The sequence below is a fragment of the Myiozetetes cayanensis genome, unplaced genomic scaffold, assembly GCF_022539395.1.
Source record: "Myiozetetes cayanensis isolate MyiCay16 unplaced genomic scaffold, myiCay2020 scf19, whole genome shotgun sequence".
NCBI lineage: Eukaryota > Metazoa > Chordata > Aves > Passeriformes > Tyrannidae > Myiozetetes > Myiozetetes cayanensis.
Genome location: NW_026087400.1, coordinates 1,262,822 through 1,276,011, shown reverse-complemented (window position 1 = coordinate 1,276,011; position 13,190 = coordinate 1,262,822). Strand labels below are relative to the sequence as shown.

Here is a 13,190-nt window from a genome sequence, read left to right as displayed (position 1 = left end):
GACACACGGGGGAAACTTAGCCCAGAGGCTGCAATGCAGGCAGGACACGCCCTGAGATGGACTGAACTGAGCACTGCTGGGAAATGCATTAGGTGGCCACACAGGAGGTGACAGCCCAGATCCTCCCCGGGGACCAAAAGCCCAGGCACGTCCCACAAAGCGAAACGACCTGGGCCCTTTCTGCACATCGTGGAGATAATGTTGCCAGTGGCACGTCAACCTTCAGCTCTGCCTTCCATGCAGAGCCTTCCCGCCCACCACAAGCTGTCCCAAGGATGGGGGCAGAAGGAGGGGGCAGAACTCACGCTCGATGCAGCGGCAGCCCATGCGCAGGCAGCGGGCGTAGGCCTCCAGTGAGGACTCGCTGGAGAACTGATCCCCCGTCAGGTACCTGCCAGGACACACACATCAGCATGGGGACACCACTGCAGCCATGGGGACACACATCAGCATGGGGACACACACACACATCAGCATGGGGACACACACATCAGCATGGGGACACCACTGCGGCCACAGGGCCGGCTGGGACAGCCTGTACCAGGTAGGAGCCCAAGAGCAGGGTTAGACCAGCCCTTGCAGGCAGACAGGACCTCACTGCCTGCCCTCAGGGCTGCTCAGCTGGCTCAGGCTCTTGGTCCTTTATGTGTGGGCTAAGGGGATGCCACTGCACCCCATGAACAGGGAGCACAGACAGAGCCTGTCTGCACAGAAAGCACCTCCTGCAAAATTCTTCCAGCAGCAGAGAAGGAAAATGGCCAAATTCAGCCTGACAGGTTTTATCTCATCTGTCCTGAGAGGCCATGGAAGATGCCATTGCTAATGGTGAGAAATTACCAGAGTGACAGCTCAGGACGTGAAGGCACCTGAAGGTCTGTGCAGGTGTGTGCTGCTGACAACGCCTGAGCAAAACATTTATGGTTAAACAACACAGGGAAAAGTGAGGCACCAAGAGGAAGGTCTCTAATGTACTGATCACTGTTTGGAAGTCTGCTTGACCCATGGCTGGGATGAGGCAATATCAGGAGAATCTCCCCCTGGCACGGGAGAAGGATGCTGGGAGCAGCAGGGTGGAGAGAGCCCTCCCCTGTCCTTACGTGTTGTGTGAGGAGGAGATCCAATAATGGGAGAGGGGGTTGTTCATGTTCTCCAGACACACCATGTCCAGTTGCGAGTTCCAGATGCTGTTCTCTTTGGAAAACAGGAAGGTGAGAAACTGCTCAGGAAGAAACAGAAGGGTGTTAATGATGAGGAGGGGCCGGTGCTGTTGGTTCAGCTTCACACACACCTCCCACCCAGGCTGACCAGGGGCCACCCACACAGCACACAGGCTACCTGAGCCAGGGTGCTCGATTAACCACAGCCTGGGCATGGCCACCTGCCCTCTGAGCTGTGCCAGGTATCTGTGTGCCAAATCCTTTGACCCAACTGGAGACAAATCAGTTGCTCTGCATTTATTTTTTACAGCTCACATGGCTGGCAGTAGCTCACTAAGGCCATGTGGGTCAAGGGACCTTGGCTTGGTCCAGAGTGCCAGTGACACAGTCATCTCCAGTTGCTTTTACTATTTTGTTTTCAGTTCTTCTTGCTTTGAAAAAATCCTTACATTCCCCAAAGCAGCAGTAAGCCAAACGCAGCCCCTCTCCTCCCCCAGACAAAGTGCCTGATGAGTACTCCCAGCTGCACACACTTAGCACAAGAAGAGAGCCCAGAAGTCCCTCTCTTTGTCAAGCAGCTCTTGTGTAACACAGTGACCCACCAGGTCCATCTCCCAGGGCCAGGCAGCTCACAGGAGCTGTGATCCTTCCAGCACCACCCTCACAGCACAGACAGCAGAGCTGTCACACCACAGCACTCTCTGCACCAGGGATCTCACCCCCTGGGTCAGCCCCCTCCACACACACCACATTCAAGGTGTCTTACTTCGTCCAGGGTGAAATAAGGCTCGTCAATCTCCCTCAAAGGGTCTCTCAGAAAGTTGAACATGAATTCCTGTACCTGAAGGGTATCTGCAGCCCAGAGCTCCTGCAAACCCCGGGAGAGACATAAAAGAAGCCATTTCAGAAAGTATTATTCAAAACCACGTGCAGCTCATCCAGCTAGAAGCTTTAACTATTAAGGAGGTGGGTTTTGATGCAAGACCATCTCTGCCAGGAACTCAACCGTCAGCACAATGCTGGATAGCACACAATGAGGAAATCTGCCCTACTTGTAAGTGGGATTCATTTTCTCAGTGCTGTGCATTTTCCTCTCCACATCTGCCATCCCTCCTCCTTCAGCAGCAGGAGCCAACCCGGCTGCCTTTGGCTCCCCCTCCCTGGGTTTCTTTCATTAGCCATCAAACACCGCATCTCCCTGCTGGTTAACTCCCTGCTGGCTGCAGGGAGGCAGCCGTGGGGCAGGAGCAGGAGGCCTCACACTCCCCCACCTGCCCTCCTGGAGACCAGCAATGAGATGGGAGCCCGGCAAGAGCCAGAGGGTCTGTGCAGCCCACAAACACACTGCCTGTGCCTGCCTGCGTGTCTGTGCATGCTGAACAACCCACAGCCACTTTCAAATGGACAGGTCAGCAACTGAATCCATCAGCTGCTCCTCAGGAGCTGCTGGCAACTCCCGAGCAGACAGGATGGACGTGACTTTTTGGCTGCTCCAAACCTTCAGTAACCAGCCGAGGTCACAGGGACTGGGTAAATCTCCAGTGACCTCACGGGACCTCCACTCCCCCCAGATCTCCTGGTTCCTCCTCTGAGCAGGGTGCCTGGCTGAGGGCAGGTTTGCCCTCCCCAGTGCTCCCCCTGCAACACCTCCCACCCCAGGAAGGATGTGCTCAGGTTGAGGCCGTGCCAGGCAGAGCCCAGAACCAAATCATCCCAGCTCCACAGCAAGGTTACCCACGGAACACCAGATCCACAGTGATGCCAGTGCCTGTCCCGTGCTCCCTCCCCATGGCCCCTGTTGAGCTCACCCTCTGGTACTCCAGCAGGAATTTCTGCAGCTCCAGCAGGGACACCCTGAAGTGCTCAGACCTTTCTCCACCCCTGACAAAGAGAGAGCAGCTTCAGTCACTCAGCACATCAGGTGAGATGCCATCTGCCACCTCCATGGCACGTGCAGCCAGATGTGCCCCGAGCAAAAAGGCTGCAGGAGCAGAGCAGGATGGGCAGAGAGTCAAGGACACCATGACAGCAAACACGGAGCAACTGAGATCTCAGAGCCATGGACTGCTCTGGGAACAGTCCAGGATTGACACTGCCAAGGGCACAACAACATGAAACTTGGGCAAAGGGCAGCAAAAATCATCAGAGGTACAAAAAAAGAAATAAAATAGAGGGTTTGTACCTGAGTGAAAAGAACGGAACAGATGTAGGGCAGTCTAGGGGTGATTGCAGACAGGACAGACATGGAAGACATGGACTCAGGAAGGAAAGGCATAGGGAATGAAGGGGGAATGGTTTGAGGCTGATTATCTCAAAAGACTGGTCCATGACTGCCCCAAGGGCCATGCTGGGCATGAACATCACAAAACCCCAAAGTGTACTGGGCAGTGCTGGCTGCCCCGGGCAAAGGGATGAGCCAGATGGTCTTTCGAGGGTCCTGCCAACTCTTTTCTATGGTTATAGGAAATAAAAGGAAGGAAACCATTGAGAATTACCTGAACAAGTCTGTCACTCTTTAGCTCCTGGGTCTAAACTCAAGCTCTTTTTATCATGGCTGAGGCATGCAGAGGGCACAGCTGGCAGTGGCACCAGAGGCACTGCCTGGGGAGGGAGGGCTCTGCAGCCACCACAAGGACAACCTCTGGGAGATGGCTCCAGATCTGATCACTTCACATCTACCAACTGACCTGAGCTGGATCTCAGGGGGATGTCTGGGAGGAAGAGCCCTCACTGCCCCGACCTGAAGTGTCTACAGCAAAGATGCTTGTTCAGAGCACAGACCCACAGGCAGCGTGGTGGCAGGAGGAGTGCAGCATGTCTCATCCCAGCACACTGCTGCAGGCACCAAAACAAGATAGAGAGGAAAAAAAACCCAGCCCCTTCCCCAGCAAATACAAAAAATTATCCACCTTTCCAGGAATGGGACGTCCATCTGCAAAAGAAAGAGTACAAACATTAGGCTTGCACTCAGTAACTTCTTTACTCCCAGGAGACAAGAACTCACCCCAACAGCAGCAGGGTTAAAAACACAGTTAAGAGGGAATGCCCAGTAACAAATAAGGTCTTTCCTTCCCCTTCCCACCCTTGGAGAATTCAGCTCTCACCGTTTTCTGGGCGCTGAACATCAGGCTGCGGTAGAGCTGTGCAAACTGCCCGTACGTGATATCCCCGTTCCTCTGCTCCACGTCCTGAGGCAAAAAAAAACCAGCAGAGGTTTTACAAGAGCCACAGGCAACTCTGCATGGCCTGAGAAGTGTCTCCTTCCACCAGGATTCATGCAGAAAAAAGGAGGAGGAAAAGGCCCAAACCTGTCCAGACTTTGCCTCCTGCACAATGGCCTCAAGTTGTGTCAGGTTCATGGATATTATGAAAAATTTATGGAAATAGTGGTCAGGCATTGGAACAGGCTGCCCAGGGCAATGGTGGAGTCACCATCCCTCAAAGGGTTCAGCAAGCCTGTGGATGCAGCACTTGTGGACATGGTTTAGTGGTGGACTTGGCAGTGCTGGGTAATGGTTGGACTCGATCTTAGAGGTTTTTTCCAACCTTAACAATTCTGATTCCATGACCTCTGCCAGGGCCAGCGGGACTCTGCAGTGCCCAGGACACTGGCACATCCTAAAACGAGTTCCACAGTTGCCCAAGCTCACCCACAGAAAGGCATCACCATGCTGAGAAAAGCGTCACCACTTACTTGAACAGGATAATTCCAAAGGATAATTTAACCTTCTTTTTGCCAAGAGCACCTGAAGCGTCTGGAAACTGCACGACCCAGAGCGTGTGCTCTCCTTTGGATACACCACCCTTTGGCCCCAGAGTTCCATGCTCGATGGAGATGATCCTCCATCCCCAGGCCTGCAGTGATGCTGGCAGAGCAACCCCACTAGCACCAAGCCCACAGCCAGAGCCAGGAGCAGTGTGGGGAGTGTGGGAGGCAGGGTGGGGTAAAGAGAGGGTGCTGGCCACAAATGGGCCAGGGTGCGGCACCCAGCGAGAGCTGGCACCTCTTCAGTCACCACCGTGGGTGGGGGCCCTCCCAGGAAAGGCTGGGAGGCTCTGCAATATGCAAACATGCCCCTGGTGTTTAACCACCACCAGGGTTTGCCCAAAGGTGGGTCCCCAGAGCTGGGGGGTCACACACTCACCGTGAGTCTCTCCCGCAGGAACCTCATGTTGGGCACCCGGTAGTTGACCTGAGACAGCATGTTCTTCAGATCCTTGGCAGAGATCCTGGCTCAGCAGGGGAAAGAGGGGAAACGTGTTCAGGAGGTCTGGGATGGAGGGGTCTCATCCTGGGGCTGGGACACCACAGGAACAGAGCAGCCACGCCCAGAGGGGCATCAGCTGTGACACACAAGGAGGGGTGTGTGACCCCAGGAGGATGCTGAGGTTGGGACCAAAGGCAGAACAGTGGGGAGCATACAGGGAAGCAGAGAGAGATGTCTGCATGACAGTGGAAATGTCAAATACCACTCCTACAAGCTCCTGACCCTGCAGGGCAAGTCCCAGCACCCTCAGCCCACTCCAGCCATAGTGACACACTGCACCACTGCTTTATGAGAACAACCAGGAAGAAGTATCTGCACCCCAACATGGATGCTGAGTGACCAATTCCCTTCCAAAACCCACTCCCTGGCCTGCTGGAGGAGGGCAGGCTCTGTAAGTGGTTTGGATTCAGCTAATTTTATCCTAAGAGGAAAAGAGCCATTCTCAGTGCACAGCCACAGCACTGCCACGTCGTGCCCAGCTGTGCTCTCCAGCCACACACGCTGCTGGCACGGAGCAGCCAGCCTGGCTGTCCCCCTCTTGAGGCCCTTCACACCAAACCTGCTGGTTCCTGGACCAGGGAGAGCTCCAGTGCCAGCCCTGAGCAGGACCCTGCACCCAGGCGGGCACAGACAGGCAGCAAAAAGCCCTTAGGCTGCCCCTGCCTGCTCTGGAGCTGTTCCCCAGATGGGGCACTGGCCCTGCAGCGAGAAAAAACGTAGATGCTTCCCATCTGCAGGATTTAAGAAGCTGAGAGGTCTGTGTGCAATCATTTTCTGGCAACTTCTGCCTTAAAAGCAAGTCCTGGGAGTCCACCCCTGCAGTCGCAGATGCTGCTTCTGCCCCCCACAGAGCGCGTGGGAGCCCAGGATCCTACAGGACACTCCCCCATCCTGCAAAGCCTAGGGCAGGTCTGGCCCTGGAAATCCCCATGGCTTGGGCTTCCCTGGCTGTACCAGAGGAGATGTCCCTCACCCTGTGAGCCACATCTCTTTCACGCTCTCCCCTGGAAATGGGGTGATCTCCAACGCCACAGGAAGGAGGAGGGATGGAGGGAGCCCCACGGAGAGGGAGAAACCGGCTGGTGTCAGGCACTGCAGAGACGAGGGCCCGGCAGCCAGTGGGACACAGAGAGCCCTTGTTCCTGGGCTCGGAGCTGCGGGGCCAGGACACACACACGGCCAGGGCAGGACCTGGCCCCGCTCCCGTGCGTGCCCAAGGCCAGCACCCGGCCGAGGACGGGCAATGTCCTGCCCCTCTCTGGCAGGACAGGGAAAGAAAGAGGAAAAAAAAAAGCTGGCAAATGGCTCCAGCCTCCCCTTCTCAGCCAGCTGTACAAGCTGCACAGCCAGCAACACACACTCAGCACGGGTAGCAGCTCTGGTATCGCCCCTGCACCTCCCTCTCCCCCAGCAGGTGAAGTTACCCCATGGGGCTCAGGGGGAGTGTTTTGGGGAGGGGAGCCTGACCTTGCTCCCTCCAGCACACCCAGCATCCATGGCCATGTGCAGGGTGCTGTGTGATCCCAAGGGCAGGGGGTCCCAGCTGTGGGGTCCCAGGTGACAGGGAACTGAGCCAGGAGTGCAATGAGATGCCCTCACATGTCAAGGACCATGGCGTGTAACAGCTGCCTTGGGACTCCTGACAGGACACCCAGAGTCCCCACAGCCATCCAACAGCAATCCCTCCTTGGTGAGAGCCTGGCAGTGCGAAAAACCTCATGGAAAAATATCAGGAGGGGCTGGAGCAGCAGGACCAGCAGAAGGCATTGAGCTGGAGACCCACTGGAGCCAGCACTCAGGCTCTGGTGATGCTGAGCTGCTTCACAGGATATGCCAGACCAAGGCACTGCTTGTTGATGTGACAAGAGCAAGCCCTGTCAAAGCTGTGACCAACATTTTCCTCTCAGCTTCGGAAGGAGGACAGGGTACGGAAGGATTTTATTTACCGTGTGTTATTAATCATGTTAAAGTGCTGGAGACCTTGGATAAACAGCTTGGCAGTATTTTCAGACTAGAAAGTAAAAACCAAATAAACAAACTGATTTTTTTCCTACGGAAGTTTTCTAAGGTTTCATGACAAACAGGCCAAAGGACCAATTCAGCCCTCGCACAGGGGATGGAAACGTTCCCCTGGCAGCCCCCAGGGCTGTCACACCGCTCCCAGCCATGGGCAGCTCTCCTGGCAAGAGGTGAAACAGCCTCTTTGGCAGCAGTTAGGAAAAAAAAACCCCAGCATCCTGTTATCCTCCTCTTTCCACCTAACTTCCCTTGGAAAAACAAATACCCTACGGCCCAGCAGCCAGTGAAAACAGTCACCATCTGCCGGCGTGCTGGAAGGTCCGGCCCGGCACCCAGCCGGGACAGGCGGGAGGGAGCGGGGAAGGCTCCGGCACAAGAGGCTGGGGCACGGGGCACACAAGTGCTGGGAATCATTTCTTCAGCTGCCAAAAACCTGCCTGTTCTGGAAAGGATCCAGGATGGTTTGCAAAAGAAGTGGTTTTATGTAAAAAAACCAAAAAAAAAAGCCCCCATATCTCAGTGTTGCCTTTGAAAACTCATTTCCAGGCTGAGAGGCAAAACCAAAACGCTCAGCAACGCTAAATTTAATGCTGAAACGCCTCATAAGGGCAAAGATTTAATCCAAGAGATGTGTGTGTTCCATAACTCCTGCCTTTACCTTGCAGAAAACACATGGATGCTTGTAGACTGTTCGTAATTTGGGAAGAGCCCAAATCTTTCTGCATTCCTCCTCTGTTGCTGTTTTGCTCCTCTTGCTGCCTGGGCTGGAGCAGCAGCTCTCCTAATTAAGTGTTTTGCACTGAAAGCTCTCCCCATGGTTGACAGGTAAGGAATATATTGGATTTTGCTGCCTTAATTCTAAATTCCAATAGAAAGATGATATTCTGAAAAACAAGAGAGATGCCACAGGCTGGCTGTCAGGTCTGCCTTGGGCAGACAGATCTGGACATGCCATCTCTTTTTGTCCTGTTGGGATGCCATTTCATCAGTTTTACTGCATAACCAGAGGAGAAGGTGGTCTGATTACTTCCATTTTTCCTGCTCTCATCCTGCAAACCCCCCACGCAGACAGCCCTGCACCTGCCCCAGTGCTCCCTATTGCTGCATTAGGAAATACCACGATCTGTCACCACTGAAAACCAGAACACTGCAGATACAACCCCAGCCTGGACTGCAAAGGTGTGTGGCATATGCAGAGCAGCTGCAACAGATTAAAGCTCCTCTCCTTCCCTTTCTGCCTCTGCAAGGATTTATCCCTCCTCCGCTAAATCCCTGCGCACCCAGCGGTGCTCTCGTCACGCCACAGGATAAATCACTGCAAAGGCAAAAATGTCCAGTGCAGTGGGATTTTCCCCAGGCAACACACTCCTGCTCTGCTCCTGGACAGGCTGGATTTAACCCCTGGCAGCAGGGCTGTCAGTCTGTCCTGGAAGGGGCACAGCAAGGACAAAGCAGAGGATGCTCCAGAGCCCAGGGATCTGCCCCATGTCCAAGGCTTGGAAAGGGGGCAGGTGGGATCCATGTCCAGGGGACACTTGCTGTGTGTGAGTGATGTCTCCAGCACTGCCCTCTCCAGAGCAGGACTGGAGGAATCTCCCTGCCCCAGGGGAGCACATTAACATGGAAATCAGTGCTGAAAGGTTAATGTGCTCAGTAAACATCACAGGGGAAAAGCCTGTCCCAGGGACGGGACACCAGCAAATAACAGCACCTCGGGAAGAGGAGGCTGGCAGCCAGCATGTGGACAGGAAAACTGGCGATGGAACTCACCTCCCTGACAGGGAAATGTCCCTTCCCTCATCTCCTCCTGATGAATCATGACCCAATTCCCCTCCCTTATCTCCTCATGGCAGGTTCAAGCATGACATTTTACCTGCTAGGACACCACTAAGCATTCACCCAAGAACCCCACAAGCAGTGGCCCTGCTGCAGCCCATCAGCCTAGAAGCCAAGCTGTGAGATGATCCATGGCCTGATGGACCTCAGAGAAGGAGAATAAAACAAACAGAGTGTAGGGCAATAAGCACAACCCAGTTCAGTCCTGATGGGGTGCCCCAAACTGCCTCTTGGCTCTTTGATGTCTGCTTCCTTGGAGAGCTGGGGGGAAGACTTTCACAGCTGTGGGCTCTCAAGGTGTTACTGGGTGTAAACAGCTGCGAAATAGGTCAGGGAAACAAGACAGCTCTTTTATGCTTTTTTAATTCAGAGAAAATCAGCCAGGGAAGTAATGGGGACTTGGATTAGGGTTCTTTGGATATGAACATTAAAAGCCTAAAGAACCCAAGAAAAAATCCAAACAAAGGTGGGGGTTTTAAGTCCAAGTCAAACTATTCCAGCTTAACCCCTTCCACGAAGGTGACTGCGAGCTCCCCTGTCCTTACCTGTCCTCCCGGTTGCGGTCCAGCGAGTAGAACTGCTTGCGGAGCCACCTGAGCAGGGGGCACAAACAGGCACACACTTATTCACAGCTCCCCAGCAACCAGCCCAGGTGCTTTGCTGCTGTCTCTGGAAGGTGATCAGCGCCACACCATCCATTCCCACAGCCCTCCTTCCCACCAGGGAACCTGGCTCTGCTCCCCTCCAGAGCCGGCCCTGTTTCCATGCAGGCAACCTCCCCCCCTTTAAAAACATCTCTGCCTGAAAGTGGGATAAGACAAAAACCAAAGGGGTTCTGTTCCACGTGCCTCTGCACTGAACTGCTACAGATAATACAGGCTGCTCACATGAAACATCAGTTTCATGGGAAAGCTCCTCTTCCCTGACAATCCTGAGATCAAACCCTGGATCAACAGGATGAAGCCTCTGGAGTGCAGAGGCAGAAGTGTCAGGTCAGCACAGCTCAGACAGGGAATGAGATGTCACCGTGCTCACCTTTCTCTGTCAAAACAGACAGAAAAGGGAAAAAAGAAAACAAGAGCAGGACAAGGACGAGCTTTCCTCACCTTTCAATCTGCAGGGGCGTGGGTGCCCTCAGAGTGTCTGCCACCAGCCAGTTCAGCCCCTTGATCCACATATTGACCTCATCCTCAGAGGTAGCTGTGGAAAGTGCAAAGGAGAAGTGGAAGGAAGGGACACAGATGCTGATCACCAACACAAACCTCTTGGGAATATCCTCAGCACCTTATATTCCCTATTCCTTGCTTCACCCCCTTTCTGGTACCATTCCCCTGCCATGCAGCTGTTCTGGCCAACTCCAACCCCTGCCAAGCTCCTGCTCCCCTCCCATGGGATGTACATGGCTGGCTGGATGTCTTGGCCCTGCACATCACACTCCATCCTCCTTCAATTCCCAAGGATCGGGGTCTCTTTGTCCCCAGGCAGTAAAGCTGTTTGGGTTGGGGGGTGCCGAGGCGCCTGACCAACCCTGTCCTGGCACAGCCCTGGGGCCACAAGTGCTTTACCTTGCAGGCTGAGGGTCTTCAGCCGGAATTCTGTGCCATAGAGGACCACGAAGCAGTGAGAGTGGTCTGGACGGAAACACGGATCCTCCTGGTACCGGTCAAAGTCACGCGAGTTTCTCCCCGGACGGATCTCTTTGATCTCACGAATATCCACTGTGAGAAAGGGGAAACCAAAGGGGGGTTCAGCAAACAGCTTCAAATTCCCACGAAAGATAAAGTGGCCTTCAGGAGTCCCAGCTTGCTCCTCAACCTTCCAGAGCGGCACAGAGATCTCACCGCTCACCTTGCACACCTCTCTTGCCGCACATGTGGCTGTGCATGGCACAGGCTGTAAGCACAGCCCCTTCTCACTGCTTCCCAAGGAAGTTTCCCCAGCCACCACCCTCCTATTTACCTCTGTGTTCCCCAAAAAGGGCTGGATGTCTCCCTCACAGGGATCCCCAGCAAGGGGCAGCTGTTGATGCCTGGAGCGTTAATGCCGAGCAAGGAGAAGGAGCTGAAGAGACACTGGTAAGGGAGCATCTCACAGCCTCCCTCCCCAGAGGAAATTCTGGGAAAGGATTCACGTTGCCAGAGAACAAAGAGAAAACAACAGCAGCAACAAGCCAAAAAAAAAAAAAAACCAAACCAAACCCAATCCAAACCCAAAAACCTTTGCTTCCTGGAAAAATAGTTTCTTAAATGCTCGTGGGAATCAAATAACAACATTTCTGAGTCACGTTTCCAAAGCAGATGATGCTTCTGAGCAATGCGGGACAGAGATTACTGCAAACCTGGCATGTAATTCATCCCAATTAAACTCCACTTACTGCACTCACTGTGGATCGACTCGCCTTTCATTTCAATTTCCTGCAGTTTAAAACTAGACAGAAATGTGACCAGCTCATCACCCGCAGCAGCCATGGCAGCACTAAACTGCATCATGAGAGATGATGCTCTCTCCAAACCCCACAGCAAGGCAGACACAGGGATTGACTTTGGGAGCACTTACAAGCCACGAAGAACGTGGGATCCTCTCTTGGCAGGATTCGCTGCACAGCACTGTGGGTGTGCATCTGGAGATGATGGCAGCCTGCTCATTGCCTGGCACAGGACGTATCTAGACTGACCACTGATGGATTTTGGGGGTGTCCTCTGCAGAGCCAGGAGTTGAACTTGATGATCCTTGTGGATCCCTTCCAACTCAGGATATTCTACAAATCTAACAACCCTCCAAAGCTCAACAACTCATGACAAGAGCAGTTCCTTGGGGCTGCAAAGGGAGGACAGACAAGTTTCCTAAAATAAGCAAGAGTGGGACTTTTTAAGGAATCACTTACCCTTTGGAGAGGAGCAGGCTAAAAGTTCAAACATTAGCATGCTCTATGTTCACATCCTTAGTGACACAGCAGGTTATTTCAGCCCTTAAAAACCCCTATCACAGTCCAGGGCTTTGTATCCAGGACATGCACAGTGGGACTGAAGGCTAATCCTATCTTTAGAGGATACAGAGCTTGACCAATGCAATGGGAAAGAACTGGCAGATGGGTTTTCATGGTAGTTTACTGGGCAATAGCTCAAATGGAGGAGGGTGCCATGCCCTGTGCTCACCTCTCACTGCAGGGAGCACCGGCAGGTTACTAAGTAAGTGGTAAGACAGAGCTGTTATTACAAAGTGCATACCTAAAATCCACCCAGTGGAGAGAGCCCTGGAGCAAGTGAGGTGCTTATCAAGGACAGAAGCACGCAGGGAATTCCTGGGGCGAAGGGCAGCCTCTGCAGGGATCAGGCACTCGGAGGGAGCGGGGCAGAAACCTCCAGCCCACGCACGCCTGCAGCTGCTTGCTCATCTCTCTCGTCCTCCCAGACGTGCCTGCTTGTGCTGGGAGAAGGTGGTTCAGGGTTGGGTTTGTGCAGCCCTCTTCTCACCACAGAGCAGCACTGACTCAAACACCTTGCCGGCCCCCTCGCAGCAGGGAAGGAAATGACTCTGAGCAGGAAGCACAGCAAGCACAAACGCCACCATCCCCAACAGGCACGTGCTGAAATGATGCTTCCCTGCGCTGGTCCCAGCCTCCATCCACCCTGCTGCAGGTCCTCCCTCTGCCAGCTCAGGACCAGGAGCCTGTGCAGGGGGAAGGAGGGCTGGAGACCCTTGCTACAGCCCAGGGCTCAGAGGTGCACCCTCAGCACCAGCGAGCTCCCCGCTGAGTGCTGGGGTGGGCCCACCATGGCTCTGCACCCCGGGTCCTTGCTGGGAAAGGCCTACTGAGGATGTGGTCAAAGACATGGGGATGAGCATCAGATGGGGCTCCAGCCCCACAGGGCCTGGGAAGGGAAACAAGGGCAGGTAATGGGGGATGATC

The 13,190-nt window shown here is 54.1% G+C and overlaps 1 protein-coding gene across 2 annotated transcripts in view; it reads right to left on the bottom strand.

Annotated features, from left to right (window-relative positions):
- PLCG1 (phospholipase C gamma 1) overlaps positions 1-13,190 on the bottom strand; it is a 40,031-nt gene that overhangs the window by 12,708 nt on the left and 14,133 nt on the right. For both annotated transcript variants that reach the window (XM_050313578.1, XM_050313579.1), the window contains exons 2-11: positions 10,846-10,998; positions 10,387-10,480; positions 9,826-9,873; positions 5,303-5,387; positions 4,262-4,345; positions 4,067-4,089; positions 2,966-3,038; positions 1,924-2,025; positions 1,098-1,216; positions 306-391 (exon numbers count right to left, since the gene is read on the bottom strand). In XM_050313578.1, coding sequence (XP_050169535.1) covers positions 306-391; positions 1,098-1,216; positions 1,924-2,025; positions 2,966-3,038; positions 4,067-4,089; positions 4,262-4,345; positions 5,303-5,387; positions 9,826-9,873; positions 10,387-10,480; positions 10,846-10,998 — 867 coding nt within the window. The remainder of the gene's footprint in view (positions 1-305; positions 392-1,097; positions 1,217-1,923; positions 2,026-2,965; positions 3,039-4,066; positions 4,090-4,261; positions 4,346-5,302; positions 5,388-9,825; positions 9,874-10,386; positions 10,481-10,845; positions 10,999-13,190) is intronic.